The sequence below is a fragment of the Diplotaxodon limnothrissa genome, unplaced genomic scaffold (assembly GCF_057381915.1).
Source record: "Diplotaxodon limnothrissa isolate DT_005_m unplaced genomic scaffold, D_limnothrissa_male_GT1.1 unmapped_scaffold_2, whole genome shotgun sequence".
In the NCBI taxonomy this organism is placed as follows: Eukaryota; Metazoa; Chordata; class Actinopteri; order Cichliformes; family Cichlidae; genus Diplotaxodon; species Diplotaxodon limnothrissa.
The window spans coordinates 215,948-233,957 of record NW_028188556.1 but is presented as its reverse complement, the minus strand read 5'-3'; the positions used below and the strand labels follow the sequence as shown (position 1 = coordinate 233,957).

Sequence of the window (18,010 nt, the reverse complement as noted above, 5' to 3'; positions counted from 1 at the left end):
TCACCATCCACTTCTATTCTCATTTCACTTCCTGAGACGTCACTTCCCTCTGCAGTCTGCTGTCCATTCACAGCCCGTTAGGTCAACTTAGAGCCCCTCCCCCCTACACTGCTGACTGAGCAGACACCTTTGTTTGTTTGTTTGTTTTTCGGTTTATAAAACTTATAGAGACAGTGTAAATAGGCCCGTACAACAAATCTGCGACATGTTGAAAGACACTTGCTTAACCTTCTTATTGATACAATATTTATCACAGGTCCTCCATCATTCTGCTGCTGTATGTCGTTAAATTTTTCTTTCAGTCTCTCTGCTCATTTTGCTCCAGGTTCATTTGTGTGTAATCATTTTCTCACATATGAATTCAGATCAGACTCACTGATGAACTTCCTGCGAGCAGAAACTAAAATTAGTGCAAAAACAGCAGGAATATTTGAAACATGGTGGATGTGTTGCAGACGAGTAAGAAGCAGAAATTTCTGCCTAAATTTTATTGGAGTTTTATTATTTTTATTTTAAACCATAATGTTTGCTGATATCATGCCTCTGTTGTTTGCTCTCATCAATGTTCTGTTTTTAACTGGTTTTCACTTCTGGTCCAGATATTCTTCAACTAAACATCAGAAACCTTTATTCTAAACTAGTTTTTTTTTTTTAAAGCATCAGATACAGAGTAACTACCATGATTTTAATGAGTCTTCTGGCAACAGATTTGAACTGGGACTGGTTATCTTATGTACTGAGAGAAGAAATCAATACTCACTACAGCTCACTTTTAGATTTTATTTGTTCTCCTCCAAAGTCTGGATTGTAAAACTGAAAAGCCTAAAAGGAAAATTCCTGCCAAATCTTCTGAAATTCAAACAAAGCAGTTCAAGTAGTTATCAAGTAGAAACCTTTCATCTAAAAATGCCTTTAAATGATTTTACTCTAAATACAGTAACTGGTTGTTAGTAGCACGATTACATAATTGTAAAAAATGCCCATAAATGTAAGTTCATTTTGAATCAGTGCAATATTATTTTCACACATCAATGGACCACTGAACTTCTCAGCTTCTAAAATGTAAAGCCTCATTTAGAAACTACACAAGTACATATAATGGTCAGGGATCAACATGAACCTGTCTTCTCTGTTTGACTTTAATCAACTCTGCAGTGGCTCCATCAGAGTAATAAAGATAGCCGCTCTATGCTGGACTATGCTGAGTGAATGTGGTCTGGACTCTGTGGAGGAGAGTCATGGTTTCAGAGACGCTGTAGAAAGACAGAATACCTGCTCTGTGATCCAGGTACACTCCTACTCTGGAGGACCGAGGACCTGAGAGGACAGTGAGGACTTTGTTGTGCAAATATTTGTAGCTGTTTGTGTAACAGTGTGATACCCAAGATTTATCACTGTTTCCAAAAAAAGAGTCAAACCCTGGGGCCCGTTCTTCATACCTCGCTAAGTAAGTTAGCTGGATTTGATTGTTGACGATTTCGCGTGATCTTGGATCGTTCGGTTCCCCGAAGCTCATCCGGGACTTGCTGTCATAGCAACAGAGCCGTAAACGTAAACCTGCTCGGGAGCAGGTTTACTTTATGTAAACAGGATTAGATCGCGGCCACGCAGGTATGTCCGCTTCATTTATACGAATGCAACAGCGATATTCCACCACTGTTTCACCATAAATAAATAACATCAATGTAACTAAAGATAATGCAGCACTTGATCCTTTTATTGATCTCACACAGATACATACAGGTCATTTCCTAAAAAAGGGAAATGTACTATTAACATTCTATTACATGTATGTGATTATTACAGATGTAATTCATATTTCAGAGTAGTAATTGCAAATTACTTCGTGTAATCAAGATGAGAGACCACGGCTATAAAAGCGAAGGTGGATTTGGGAAGCCTGTCGCAGCCATGTCCTGTCCGTTTACGCGAGCAGCCCATTGAGGAAGGTGCAAGATTGATAAGGAGAGTTTTCAGAACTCAGCGTATATTGCGGGACAGACAGGATCCTTTAGCTCAGCGCGACAGTTTGCTCATTGAGAGATATCAATATTCCCGTGAGGGTATTATTTACTTAACCAACTTGTTGACGAGGGGGTGCAGGACCACCACCTGTCTTCTTCTGCTCTGCCCTTTTCTTGGTTGCTGTTATGAACAAACAAACAGTTTATTTCAGGGTCTCTTTCCAAGAGACGAAAAGCAATATAAGTGATAAATATTACCATTCTGTAGAATATGCTTATATTTCACTTTTACTTGTTCCCATGTTCTAGTGGGTCCTGTCGTCGCTCTAATGTGAAAGGGGATATAATACAACATATTATAATATAATATAATGCCATATAATATTGGACAATATAGTGTCATATGATAGATCTACCCTACCGCCTACTGGTGTTGGCCAGAGGGGCCGATGGCGCAATATAACAGCCTGGCTTCTGTCAGTCTGTCCCAGGGCAGCTGTGGCTACAACCGTAGCTGCTTCCACCAGTGTGTGAAAGTGAGAGTGAATGAACAGTGGTATTGTCATGCGCTTTGGGTGCCTTGAAAAGCGCTATATAAACCCAATCCATTATAATTGTTATTATTAAATTACTTACGAGTTTGATTTGTCAGCAACTTTCTGCCAGCCCTCTCTCCTTGCTTTTGCAGCCTTTGCAGTGTTCCCTTGCGTTTTAATTAAACTCTGAAACTCCTGAAATCCCTCACTCATGAGTTCTTGCTCTGCTGCCGGAAAATACCGAGCGCGCTCCTTCGACATTTTCGCCGACCAATCAGCGGGTTGCCGATCAATGTTTCTACTATCGATGCGTAGCCCCTTTTACGACACCCTGTCAGCAGTGGCGGTCCTAGCTTTTCTGGCGCCCTGGGCAAACACTCCCTCTGCCCCCCCACACATACATACGTACATAAAAATTAACGATTGTACATTGACAAAAAACTGTTGTCGGAACGATACTGAATTTCACTACAGAAACACACACACACACACACACACACACACACGAAGAGAGAGAGTATGCATAGTATGCAAACGGCTACCAAACAGATATCATAATTAGTCATACAATGAGAACAGGACAAATCAACAACTGACAATGACTAATTAATATTAAAATCTGTAACATATTGTATTGTTTGGAGTTTAGTCTGTTACTGTAACTATTTTTACCAATTCTTCTTGGAGCAACTGTAACCCACATAATTTCTTTAGGGATTAATAAAGTATTCTGATTGTTTCAGGATTACCTGCCATTATCCAATGACACATCTTCTTACCTGTATCTTTTGCTCGTCTATCCTCCTCTTCTTTTGTCTTTTTTTTCTAAACTGAGCACCTGATGGCTTTGAACTTTTCTTGTCCATCTTGGTTTTAATTTTGCACTCCAGTATGACCACCCATCCCCCAACTCGAGGATCACCACAAGGTGTATTTCTGGGATTTCGCACAACCCAGTATTCAAATCAAGAGTACATAATGGGCTTGGATTTACAGCATTATGAATGAAATGTGCTCTATTTGGAAGCAGCCGGCCCCCTCACCTTTCGATGTGTTGTGTGTGAGACTTTAAATCATCAAACTGTAAATGATAAGTTTTAAATTGTTATTAATCCCTTTACCACTTGTCCATGAGTATTTTGTCCACATCATCCTCTTCATGCATGTTGTCTTACTCCAAGCTGTATAGGCTCGAAAGCCTACTGCCAATTAAGCATATTAGGTGATGTGCATCTCTGTAATGAGGAGGGGTGTGGTCTAATGACATCAACACCCTATATCAGGTGTGCATAATTATTAAGCAACGTCCTTTCCTTTGGCAAAATGGGTCAAAAGGAGGACTTGACAGGCTCAGAAAAGTCAAAAATAGTGAGATATCTTGCAGAGGGATGCAGCAGTCTCAAAATTGCAAAGCTTCTGAAGCGTGATCATCGAACAATCAAGCGTTTCATTCAAAATAGTCAACAGGGTCGCAAGAAGCATGTGGAAAAACCAAGGCGCAAAATAACTGCCCATGAACTGAGAAAAGTCAAGCGTGCAGCTGCCAAGATGCCACTTGCCACCAGTTTGGCCATATTTCAGAGCTGCAACATCACTGGAGTGCCCAAAAGCACAAGGTGTGCAATACTCAGAGACATGGCCAAGGTAAGAAAGGCTGAAAGACGACCACCACTGAACAAGACACACAAGCTGAAACGTCAAGACTGGGCCAAGAAATATCTCAACTACAAGCCTAAAACCCCCCACTCCACTGATGACTTGCTCTTGGCCAACACCCTCAACGACTTTTACTGCCGTTTTGACGAGCCATCAGGCAGCCTTCACACCTCCAACGGCCCCAACAATAGAGACACTTTGGACACTCATTCCCCCACCTCTCCCCCCTCCATAGAGCCATCACCACCTTCAAACTGTTCACCTACAACACCCCCCTCCTCACCCCACACAAAAGAGGATTTCACACCACCTCCTCCCACCACAACTCTTCATATTCATGAAGAAGGTGTGAGGAAGCAGTTTAAGAGTCTGAATGCTCGAAAAGCTCCCGGCCCAGACGGTGTGTCTCCTGCCACCCTCAGACACTGTGCAAACGAGCTGGTCCCAGTGTTTTCTGGCATTTTCAACTCCTCACTGCAGACATGTCATGTGCCTGCCTGCTTCAAGTCCTCTACCATAATCCCTGTCCCCAAGAAACTGGACTAAATGACTACAGACCCGTGGCTCTGACATCTGTGGTCATGAAGTCATTTGAGCGCCTGGTTCTCTCCTATCTCAAGACCCTCACGGCCCCCCTCCTGGATCCCCTGCAGTTTGCATACAGAGCCAACAGGTCTGTAGATGACGCCATCAACATGGCCCTACACTTCATCCTGCAGCATCTGGACTCCCCAGGAACCTACTCCAGGATCCTGTTTGTGGACTTCAGCTCTGCCTTCAACACCATCCTTCCAGACCATCTCCGAGGTAAGCTTTCCCAGATGAATGTGCCTGATCCCATCTGCCGGTGGATCACTAACTTCCTGACGGACAGGAAGCAGCACGTGAGGCTGGGAAAGAATGTCTCGGACTCCCGGACCATCAGCACCGGCTCCCCTCAGGGCTGTGTTCTTTCTCCTCTGCTCTTCTCCCTGTACACCAACTGCTGCACCTCCACCCACCAGTCTGTCAAGCTAATCAAGTTTGCAGATGACACCACCGTTATTGGACTCATCTCGGACGGGGATGAGTCTGCCTACAGGAGGGAGGTTGAACGTCTGGTGTCCTGGTGCAGCCACAACAACCTGGTGCTGAATGCCCAGAAGACAGTGGAGATTATTGTGGACTTCAGGAAGCACACAGCCCCACTTCCCCCCCATCATCCTGTCTGACACCCCCATCACCTCTGTGGACTCATTCCGCTTCCTGGGTACCACCATCACCCAGGACCTGAAGTGGGAGCCCACCATCACCTCCGTCATTAAGAAAGCCCAGCAGAGGATGTACTTCCTGAGGCAGCTGAAGAAATTCAACCTGCCAACACGGACGATGATGCAATTCTACACTGCAATCATCGAGTCCATCCTCACCTCCTCCATCACCGTGTGGTACGCTGGAGCCACTATCAGGGACAAACAGAGACTGCAGCGTGTTGTGCGCTCTGCTGAGAAGGTGATTGGCTGCAGACTCCCAGCTCTGCAGGACCTGTACACCTCCAGGACACTGGGGCGTGCAGCTCGGATCTCAGCTGACCCTTCTCACAGTCTGTTTGACCTGCTCCCCTCAGGCAGGAGGCTCCGGTCCATTCGCACCAGAACCTCTCGCCATAAGAACAGTTTCTTCCCCTCTGCTGTCGGACACATGAACAATAACCGTATGACTGTTCCCACCCCTGGCACATGACCATACGCTGTGTTCACTGCATCATTCCATGTTTGGCACTGATCACCACCTGCACTCATGTATATATCATGTATATATCTATCTACTTAGCACTTTTAATTCTTATTCTTATTTTTATTTTTCTATGACAGTATGTTTGCACTGAAGCACGGCAGCAATTTCCTAATGTTGTAAACCTGCTCAACATTTGGCAATAAAACCCTTTCTGATTCTGAAGTAATTATTGAAGTTAACTCAGAAAGATCAATTGGAGAAAAGGAGTCGAACTTAACATCAATGGTACTAAAAGTAGCTGTAGATAATATTACATCTGTGAGATGATTATTGGTAATTTTTTTCTCTAATGATTAAAATTTTATTTGTGAAGAAGCTCATGAAATCATTACTAGTTAACGTTAAAGGGATGGTTGGCTCAAAAGAGCTCTGACTTTTTGTCAGCCTGGCTACAGTGCTGAAGAGAAACCTGGGGTTGTTCTTATTTTCTTCAATCAGTGACAAATAGTAAGATGTTCTGGCTTTCCGGAGGGCTTTCTTTTAAAGTAGCAAACTATTTCTCCAGGCTAAATGATGATCTTCTAAATTTACGAGTTATCTGCTTTAGGCTACGTGTTTGAGAATTATACCATGGAGTCAGGTACTGATTTGAGGCCTTAGTTTTGATTGATTGATTGAATCTTTATTTTGAACATGTTGAAAAAGTACAAAAAATAGAATTAAAAGAGACAAATGAATCAAAGCAAAACAAAAGGAAAACGAGCAACCACAACTCCAAATAACGTTCATGCTCAAAAAGGAGCAGGAAGAAGCATAAGCTTATTTAATCCAACCCCTTTTCCACTATCTAGTATCAATAGACTACAGAAATACCTCCTTGCAATTACATTATATGTTATGTGTAATCTTTTTTTTTTAATATATACACATATATGTTTCTATCTGTCCATACATACGTATATACACACACATTTTCAATAACCCCATTAACACCTCAAGGATACACAACCTACAATCCGTACTAATATATAAGTACTAATATTATATAAGTGTATGTGTGTGTATGTGTGTGTGTGTATATATATATATATATATATATATATATATATATATATATATATATATATATATATATATATATATAACACCCAGCACGCCCCTGCGGGCGGTTTATCCTTCAAGCTCGGGTCCTCTACCAGAGGCCTGGGAGCTTGAGGGTCCTGCGCAGTATCTTAGCTGTTCCCAGGACTGCGCTCTTCTGGACAGAGATCTCCGATGTTGTTCCCGGGATCTGCTGGAGCCACTCGCCTAGCTTGGGAGTCACCGCACCTAGTGCTCCGATTACCACGGGGACCACCGTTACCTTCACCCTCCACATCCTCTCGAGCTCTTCTCTGAGCCCTTGGTATTTCTCCAGCTTCTCGTGTTCCTTCTTCCTGATATTGCTGTCATTCGGAACCGCTACATCGATCACTACGGCCGTCTTCTTCTGTTTGTCTACCACCACTATGTCCGGTTGGTTAGCCACCACCATTTTGTCCGTCTGTATCTGGAAGTCCCACAGGATCTTAGCTCGGTCATTCTCCACCACCCTTGGGGGCATCTCCCATTTTGACCTCGGGACTTCCAGGTTATACTCGGCACAGATGTTCCTGTACACTATGCCGGCCACTTGGTTATGGCGTTCCATGTATGCCTTGCCTGCTAGCATCTTGCACCCTGCTGTTATGTGCTGGATTGTCTCTGGGGCATCTTTACACAGCCTGCACCTGGGGTCTTGCCTGGTGTGATAGACCCCAGCCTCTATGGATCTTGTGCTCAGAGCTTGTTCTTGTGCTGCCATGATTAGTGCTTCTGTGCTGTCTTTCAGTCCAGCTTTGTCCAGCCACTGGTAGGATTTCTGGATATCAGCCACCTCCTCTATCTGCCGGTGGTACATACCGTGCAGGGGCCTGTCCTTCCATGATGGTTCCTCGTCTCCCTCCTCTTTCTTGGGTTTCTGCTGCCTGAGGTATTCACTGAGCACTCGGTCAGTTGGGGCCATCTTCCCAATGTATTCTTGGATGTTCCTTGTCTCATCCTGGACTGTGGTGCTGACACTCACCAGTCCCCGGCCCCCTTCCTTCCGCTTAGCGTACAGCCTCAGGGTGCTGGATTTGGGGTGAAACCCTCCATGCATGGTAAGGAGCTTTCTTGTCTTTATGTCAGTGGCTTCTATCTTCTCCTTTGGCCAGCCTATTACCCCAGCAGGGTACCTGATCACGGGCAGGGCGTACGTGTTGATGGCCCGGATCTTGTTCTTACCATTCAGCTGACTCCTCAGGACTTGCCTGACCCTCTGCAGGTACTTGGTGGTTGCAGCTTTTCTAGCGGCCTCTTCATGGTTCCCATTCGCCTGTGGGATCCCCAAGTACTTGTAACTGTCCTCTATGTCTGCAATGTTGCCTTCTGGTAGTTCAATCCCCTCAGTTCTGACTACCTTCCCTCTCTTTGTTACCATCCGACTACACTTCTCCAGTCCGAACGACATTCCAATGTCATTGCTGTATAGCCTGGTAGTGTGGATCAGTGAATCGATGTCTCGTTCACTCTTGGCATACAGCTTGATGTCATCCATGTACAGGAGGTGGCTGACAACTGCTCCGTTCCGTAGTCGGTATCCGTAGCCAGTCTTGTTAATGATCTCACTGAGGGGGTTCAGGCCTATGCAGAACAGCAGTGGGGACAGAGCATCTCCTTGGTAGATCCCGCACTTGATGGTGACTTGTGCTATGGGCTTGGAGTTGGCCTCTAGTGTTGTACGCCACATCCCCATTGAGTTCCTGATGAAGGCTCTTAGGGTCCCATTGATCTTGTACAATTCTAGGCATTCCAGTATCCAGCTGTGGGGCATTGAGTCATAGGCCTTCTTGTAATCAATCCAGGCAGTGCACAGGTTGGTCAGTCTGGTCTTGCAGTCTCGGCTGATTGTTCTGTCTACCAGTAGCTGGTGTTTTGCGCCTCTGGTATTCTTGCCAATTCCTTTCTGTGTCCCGCTCATGTATTGACCCATGTGCCTGTTCATCTTAGCCGATATGATGCCTGACAGGAGCTTCCATGTAGTACTGAGGCAGGTTATTGGTCGGTAGTTGGAGGGGACCGGTCCCTTCTTGGGGTCCTTGGGGATCAGGACCGTCCGGCCTTCAGTTAGCCATTCCGGGTGTCTCTCGTTAACTAGCAGCTGGTTCATTTGTGCTGCCAGACGCTCGTGGAGTGCAGTCAGCTTCTTCAGCCAGTAGGCGTGAACCATGTCGGGCCCTGGTGCTGTCCAACTCTTCATACTGGAGACCCTTTCTTGGATATCTGCCACTGTGATGGTTACTGGACCCTGTTCAGGGAGGTCGCTGTGGTCTGCCCTCAGATCCTCTAGCCACTGAGCATTGCCGTTATGGGTTGCATCCTTCTCCCATATGCTCTTCCAGTATTGCTCCGTCTCCAGCCTTGGTGGTGCTGTTCTCTTATTGTTCCCTTGCCACTGAGAGTACACCTTTGCTGGTTCTGTGGAGAACAGCTGGTTTATTCTCCTGCCTTCTATCTCTCTGGTGTACCTCCTCAAGCGGCTGGCCAAGGCTGTGAGTCTTTGCTTGGCAGTTTCCAAGGCCTCAGGTATGGACAGCTTGCTGTATTTCTTAGGCACCTTATTTGTCGCACCTTTCTGCAACTCCGTTAGTTGGCTAACCTCCCTCCGTGCTACTTTGATCTTGCCCTCTAGCCTCCTTCTCCATGGAGGGTAGTGCCCCTTGTCGCTGTTCAACTTGTAGCCAAGCATCTCACTGATCACTGTTGCCGTATTGTAGATGAGCTTGTTAGTGTCGATAATCGTGGTTGTAGGTATTGCCCGTAGTGCTGCATTAACATCATCTAGCAGACCTTCTGAGGGTACTTCACGTAATCTTGGTAACCGGCTACGGGGGATCCAGGTTTCAAGCTTGGCCATGATCCTATTTTTCAGGTCAGTTCCTCTCGCACTCAACGATCCTTCTCCTATCGCACTTGGGGCTACGTACCCAATCTCGGGTGGGGGTGATGAAATCGCCCCCCTGACCTGGCGTCCTGACTCCTCCTTGCCGTAGCATTTGTGTTGTACCTCGTCAATCTGTGAGAGCAGTCCCTTCTTTCGAATGTTGGAACACTGAGCTACTAGTTGTTTCGCCGTCATTGTGGATGTTGGGTATCGAAGAATCCATAGGTCCCTCATCCTATTCATGTAGCCCCTTCCGCCAGGGTTACTTGCGTAGTAGCATTCCAACAATGCCCTGTTTTCGTCTCTTGCCCACCGATGCCTTCTTGTTCCAGTAGCCCACTTTTCGTCAGGGTGCCCTGGTTCCTCAACACCTGTTGACCTTGTTGATCCGGGCGACGTCCGAGCCGGCATGCCTTCATATCTGTCTCGCTCATGTCTGCGGTAGGCTTGCTTAGCATAGGGGGTCTAGCCTTAGGACCCTTACTGGATACAGACGCCCCAGGCAGGAATCGAACTTGCGATCCTCTGTTCCAAAGGCGTGTAGTCTAACCACTACGCTATCCAGCTCTAATATATATATATATATATAGATAGAGAGAGAGAGAGAGAGAGAGAGATAGATATATATCTATATATAGATATAGAGAGAGAGAGATAGATATATATCTATATATAGATATAGAGAGAGAGAGATAGATAGAGATATATAGATAGATAGAGAGATATAGAGAGATATAGATATATATCTATATATATCTATCTATATATATCTATATATCTATATATCTATCTATATCTATATCTATATCTATATATATATATATATATATATATATATATATATATATCTATATATATATATATATATATATATATCATTTGCAAATAATACTAATTTTAATATATCAGATGCCTTACAAATATCATTTATATAAATAATAAATAATTTTGGACCCAGTACAGAGCCTTGTGGAACACCACAAGCAATGTCCAAGCATGATGAGGAATGGACACCCAGCTTCACAAATTGTTTCCTGTCACTTAAATAATTTTTCACCCATTGCAGTACAACCCCCCTAATCCCGTACCGTTCCAGTTTATTAATTAATATGTCATGATTGATTGTGTCGAATGCTTTCTTGAGATCCAGAAATACTCCAGCTGCATACCGTTTCTGATCTATAGCATTCGTAATCTCCTCAATTGATTCGATTAATGCCAGAGATGTTGATCTTTTTGATCTGAATCCATATTGACTGTCAGAGAGTAATTTATATTTATCTAAGAATTTGTCTAATCGTTTATTAAACAGGTTTTCTAGGATTTTGGAGAATTGTGGTAGTAAAGAAACAGGCCTGTAATTTGTGAAGTGGCGTCTATCCCCAGTTTTATACAGCGGCACAACTTTAGCTATTTTCATTTTGTTTGGCACTTTTCCCGTCTGAATTCCTTCAATGACCTTCTTGACGATTTTCATGTCAATATCATTACAATCAGTAGATGTTTTATATTTACACATGTGTACAATGTCAATTATTTCTTTTTCCTCCACTGATGTGAGGAACATTGAGTTAGGGTTCCTATCAATCACATTTTCACTACATTCTACTGATGGCAGTGACTCAGGAATTTGTTCTGCCAGTTTTGGTCCAATATTTACAAAATAATGATTAAAGCTGTTGACCTTATCAGCAGTGTTTTCCATAATATTGCCATTATCGATAAAGTATTGTGGATAACTTTGTTGTCCAGAATTATTTTTAATGATACTGTTTAAAACATCCCATATTCCCCTCATATTATGTTTATTGTTGTTCAATATTTTACTATAATACTCCTTTCTACATACACGTATAATATTGGTCAACTTATTTTTGTATTTTTTATATTTATTTTCAGCATCTTTTGTTCTTTGTTTTAGGTATTCCCTATAGAGTGTATTTTTCTTTTTACATGCATTTTGTAAACCCTTAGTGATCCATGGTCTATCTGAATATTTGTGCTTTCTGTTGTATTTTATTGTTGGACAGTTTTTATCGTACAACTCCATGAATATTCTTAAAAATATGCCATATGCAATATCAATATCAGCTTCTTTGTACACATTGTCCCAGTCCTGATTTAATAGATCGTTCTTAAATGCATTCATAGTTTCTTCTGTCCTTACACGTCTGTATCTCAGTTGTTCTTCATGCTGATTTTTCTTATAATTAGTGTCATAAACTGCAAAAACTGGTAGGTGATCACTGATGTCATTAATTAATATTCTGCTCACAATGTTGTTTTCCATATTGTTAGTGAAAATATTGTCAAGTAAGTTGGCACAATGTGGTGTAATTCTGCTAGGCCTGGTTATTTTAGGATGTAAACTCTAACTGTACATAGTGTTTAGGAATTCGTCGGTCATTTTATGCTTTTTCGGATTCAACAGGTCAATATTAAAATCACCACAGATAGACATAACTTTTTGATTTGTTTTAGAGAATATTTCCTCTATGAAGTCATTAAATACTTGAATACTAGAGCCAGGTGTTCTATATATATATATATACAGCTAATTATTACATTTTTCTCTTTTTCCTTATAAATTTCAATTGTAAATTAACAATTACAGTTGTCATACTTTCTACCACCTTGTAGTTTAGGTTTTTATCCACATACACAGCTACTCCCCCTCCACTCTTGTTCCTTCTATTTACAAAATTCACTTCATATCCCTCCAGTCCAAAGTCCATTCCTTTCTCCGCATTGATCCATGTTTCAGAAATGGCAATAATTCCAAATGGATTTGTCAACTCATTTAGATATTCCTTTATATTGTTGAAGTTGGCATACAGACTTCTACTATTAAAATGGATTATTGATAATTTATTTTCCGTGTTGATGGTGTGCTTAAACTGTTCATCAGTGAAGTAGCAGCAGTTACTGCTGATGTTGTAGAAGAAATTATTTTCCGGGTCTATATCCTTTTCTAAGTCTAGAACATTATGGTCTGTGTATCGAAATGTTCTCAGTTCCAGATTATCATAAAGAGAATTCCAATGAGTTATGTTGATATTGTTGCCGGATGCAGATGAAGTTCTTTTGGACTGTGCCATGTGTTGTGTTGTGTGTCACGTCACATGTGTATTCATACCTCCAGAGTAAGTTGACCTCAGTATTTGTCCAGCTCTTCCATATTTCTGATGACCAACACTTTGGCTTGTTCCATTGAGTTTAATGAATACTTTGCAGTTGGTGGTCCATGTATTTTGAATTTTTCCCTGTTTCTTCAAGTAACGTGCTTTCCTGGCAATGTCCGCATTTCTTTTTATCAGATGTTCGTTCATGAAGACATCGGATCCTTTCAGTTTCTTTCCTTGTTTTAACAGTGCTGTTTTGTGTTTTGTGTTTGCAAATCTCACAATGATGGCTGGTTTGTCACTGTCATTTTTTCGGGGTAGAGGGTGGCAAGCCTCAATGTTGTTATAATCCACTTCCACACCTTTGGACCGTAGAAAGGTAACCACTTGATGCTCCGTGGAGTTGACATCTTCCTCTCCTGGCCCTCCTACATTGTCAGTGGCGACCGCCCGGGCGTATGACCGGGGTTTGATGCGAAGCCCCGTGATGATAACATCGTTCATCCGGGTGTACAGCTCCAAATCCGCCACTCTGTTCTCCAGGTACGCCAGCCACCGATCCTTCTCGGCGTTCTGGATGCGGAGAGCCTTAACTTCCTCGACCAGGTCCAGGATGGCTTTCTGCTGCAGTTTGACAGTAGAAATCTCCTCTGTCATAAACTCCAGCGACTTCTTAATATCGTCACCTTCCTCGGCTGACAGAACTTTTTTCGGGCCCATGCTGAGAGACGCTCTTGTAGCTTTGCCGTGACGACCAGCTAGCTAGTTGATGCTAGCGTCCTTCACAGTTTCACAGGAGCTACAGTATCTAGAGTCGTACGTAGTGAGGAGGTAAAATTATTAACAAGTTAATTGATCTCTGATGGGGTAGTGTTCAGATAGCTGCTCTGCTCTATGAGCATTGAAGATGATAACAGTGGAAGGATGCAAACTGCATTTCGTTGCCCTGTACCTGTGCAATGACAATAAAGTTGAATTCTATTCTAATTCTATTATATTATATTCTTAAACTTAGTTACAGCGCTTTCAGAAAGACATCTACTTTGATAAAGTCTACTCTCCACCGCTGTGTAATCAATTATTGTAAATGTAAATGTTATCAGGAAATGATCAGACAGGAAAGGGTTTTCAGGAAACACTGTTAAATGTTCCGGTTTTATGCCATATGTTAAAACAAGATCTAGAGTGTGATTAAAGTGGTGGGTGGGTTCTTTTACATTTTGAGAGAAGCCAATTGTGTCTAATAAGAGATTAAATGCCATATTGAGGCTGTCATTTTTAGCATCTACATGGATGTGAAAATCACCCACAATAATTATTTTATCTGAGCTGAGAACTAAATCAGATATATAGTCTGAGAAATCAGAGAGAAACTCTGTGTAAGGCCCAGGTGGACGATAGATGATAACAAGTAAGGCTGGTTTCTGAGTTTTACAGCTGGGGTGAACAAGGTTAAGCATCAGGCTGTCAAATGAATTAAAAGTCTGTCTTGGTCTTTCATTAATTAATAGGCTGGTGTGAAAAATTGCTGCCACACCACCCCCTCGGCCTGTGCTTTGAGGTTTCTGGTAGTTAGAATGACTCGGGAGTGTTGATTCATTTAAACTAACATAATCATCTGGCTGCAACCAGGTACTGTTCTTTCTTTGTGATTTTTTATATTTAAGTTTGTTGCTGGTTTTTAGTTTATTTTTTGTCTTTTTGGGAGCTGACACAGTCTCAATGGAAATGGGTTTTTGGAGGGGGTAGCAGGAGGAGAGAAGCTGCAGAGAGGCGTGTAAGACTGCAACTCTGCTTCCTGGTCCCAACTGTGGATTGTCATATTTTGGGGGGTTTAATAAATTTGTTCATATTTCTAGAAATGAGAGCTGCTCCATCCAAAGTGGGATGGATGCCGTCTCTCCTAACAAGACCAGGTTTCTTCCAGAAGGTTTGCCAATTATCTATGAAGACCACATCGTTTCTTGGACACCACTCAGACAGCCAGCAATTTCAGGAGACCATGCGGCTAAACATGTTACTCCTGGTCTGATTGGAGAGGGGACCAGAGAAAACTACAGAGTCCGACATTGTTTTGGCAAAGTTACACACCGATTGAATATTGATTTTAGTGACCTCCGATTGGTGTAACCGGGTGTCATTACTGCCGACGTGAATTATGATTTTACTGTATTTACGTTTACCCTTAGGCAGTAGTTTTAAATTTCCTTCAATGTCGCCTGCTCTGGCCCCTGGAAGACAATTGACTATGGTTGCCAGTGTCCCTAGGTTCACATGTCTGAGAACAGAATCACCAATTACCAGATTTTGACCCCCCAGCTGCCCTCTTTCCCCAGCTGCTTGAGATCTGCCGGGGAACAGCTAGCGGGGCCAACGCTATCTTCGGCTGCACCAGCTACAGGGGCCTGGCTAGCTATGGGTGAATGAAGGGTGCGAAGCAGAGTCTCCAATTCAGTAATCCTGGCCTCCAGAACTATAAATATGATACATTTCTTACAAGTATTATTACTGCTAAGGGAGGCCGAGGAATAACTAAACATCTGACACAATGAGCAGGAAAGTGCAGGAGGGACAGTTGAAGTAGCCATGGTGCTAACGAGTCGGCTATGAGCTAAGCTAAGCTAGCTAGCTTACTTACAACTGGGCTCGTCAGCATATTTACATGCTTCCATCTCCCATTTATGCTCGGTAACACCTCATAGTTTTTGACTTTACTTTTTCTCCCTCCCTCCCTCACGCTCACACACACACACACACACACACACACACACACACACACACACACACAGGGAGGGGTGGTCCCACACTTTCTCCCTGTAGCACGGGCTACACCATGAGGCTACAGTCTTAAAGGGCCATGCCTGTAACACTCTGCCGTCATATTAAATCATTTTTTTTTGTATACTAATTAAAAAGAAAAAAAAAATTGTCACATCAATATGCGGGCTGCAAGTACAGGTGACGTGGGCCACAAATGGCCTGCGGGCCGCGAGTTTCAGACCCCTGTTCTAGAGGCTTCTCAAAAGCGTCTAGAAGGAAATTAGTTATCGTGTGACAGTTTTATGGCAAAGGAGGGTGGGACTAGGGATGGGTACCGGTGTCCAGTGCCATGATGGCACCGGTTCTGACATAAACGGTAGTAACCAGACTGAAAAGCAGCGCACATTTCGGTGCTTTTTTTTCCTGAGCTGTGATACACTTCTAGCCAATCATTTTACGTTTCCGAGGATAGTAGGTGGGTGCAGGTACGTACGTTCTTTTAGAGCAGAGCTACAGATTAAAAATGCCCAAGGTGAAGCGGTCAAAAGTCTGGCTGTACTTCACAGCAAAATATGCAAACTCAGCAGCCTGCAACAAGTGCTTTAAGCTGATACTGTGATACTGTCAACACCTTGAATCCGATGAAACACCTGGCGACGCATAGAGTTTTTTTTTTTAAAAGCCGAGAAATGCGCCGTATTTGATAGCTTGCTGTGAGACCTCACACCGAGCACATCTACTGCGGGTGTGGTGCCTGTTATCGGACCTGGATTTAGAAACATCCCCCACAAACCCGAAGAGGAGAGTCCTGGCCCCTAGCCCTGCCAGTGTAGCAGAAATGATGACGGATGATGATGGCAGCAGCAGCCGTTCTTCTCTGCGTGAGAAGCTTTATGTTGTTCGTGTGTAATTTACGTTGAGTAGGCTAACCACGTTATTACATTAATGCATGTAAGGTGAACTAGCAAACATCATCATAGCTACATATGGCTGTCTTCTTGTTTGATGGCAGATACTCCCTTCACCCTGGCCAAAAAGGCTAAAATGACCAAAGAAAAAGGGAAACAGCTAAACATGAGAGGTTTTTGGACAAAGTTTGTGTTTTTTTCCATTGTTTAAGCACTGCTTCCAGCCAAGAGTGATACCATATATGCCCCATAGCTGCAGAAAAGGCTAACATTGTTATCTCTTTACAAAAAAAACAGCTGAACATGAGAGGTTTTTGGACCAATTTTGTGTTCTCCATTCTTTAAGCACCGGTTTGAGCACCGGCACCATTTCAAAAGTACCGATTTGGCACCGGTATCGGATAAAACCTAAACGATTCCCAGTGTTGGGAAGGTTACTTTTAAAATGTATTCCATTACAGAATACAGAATACATTCCCCAAAATGTATTCTGTAACGTATTCCGTTACGTTACTCAATGACAGTAACGTATTCTGAATACTTTGGATTACTTAATATATTATCATGCTTTTTACAACAACGTGAATGTATTATTGCTGTGTGATTTATTACTATTACTGAAGGTCCGCGACTCCGAACTGTAGTAAAGGGACCTCTGACTAATACGGCGGGGTCCCTGTCGGCTCGTAGCCGAAAAATAGCTTTACTTTGTTGTGTGGGTCAACTTTTCTTGCGAGAGACAGAGAGAGGCGTTGAAAGACTGTTCCAACGGAACTTATTGTTTTCGGAGGAAAACACGAACACTGTTTACAGTCGAGTCTTAATAGCTTACTTACAACTGGGCTCGTCAGGCACTCTTCTTGGCTGAAGTGGTTATTATATTTACATGCTTCCAGCTCCCGTTTTTTCTCGACGACAACTCGTACCTTTCCACTCCCCTTTTTCTCCCTCCTCGCGCTCACAGACCCATAACGTGTATGGCAGTCCATTCTCCCCGCAACACGGACTACACTGCCCATGATGCTACATTCTTTAGAGCTATGCTTGTAGCATTCTGCCTGTTAGCTTAGCACAACAACAACAACAACGAAAAGGCGCTCTCTCACCCAGGAAACACACAGTCGCAGAAAGAGAGAGAGCGTCGCCCTGTAACCATGGCAACCGTAACGCTGCCGCCTGGAACAACAGAACGTAGCTGTCAAACAAAACCCAAACAGTCCTGACCCGCGACAATATGAAACAGGAAAGTACCGCAGTGTAATCCATTTATTTCAACAAAGTAACTGTATTCTGAATACCACCTTTTTAAACGGTAACTGTAACGGAATACAGTTACTCATATTTT

General features: G+C 43.1%; 1 protein-coding gene across 2 annotated transcripts in view; it reads right to left on the bottom strand.

Moving 5' to 3' along the window:
- Positions 1 to 1,102: 1,102 nt before the first annotated feature.
- Positions 1,103 to 18,010, bottom strand: part of LOC146606939 (tripartite motif-containing protein 16-like) — a 40,637-nt gene continuing 23,729 nt past the window's right edge. For both annotated transcript variants that reach the window (XM_085349181.1, XM_085349180.1), the window contains exon 3: positions 1,103 to 1,158. In XM_085349181.1, the coding sequence (XP_085205307.1) occupies positions 1,103 to 1,158 (56 nt within the window). The remainder of the gene's footprint in view (positions 1,159 to 18,010) is intronic.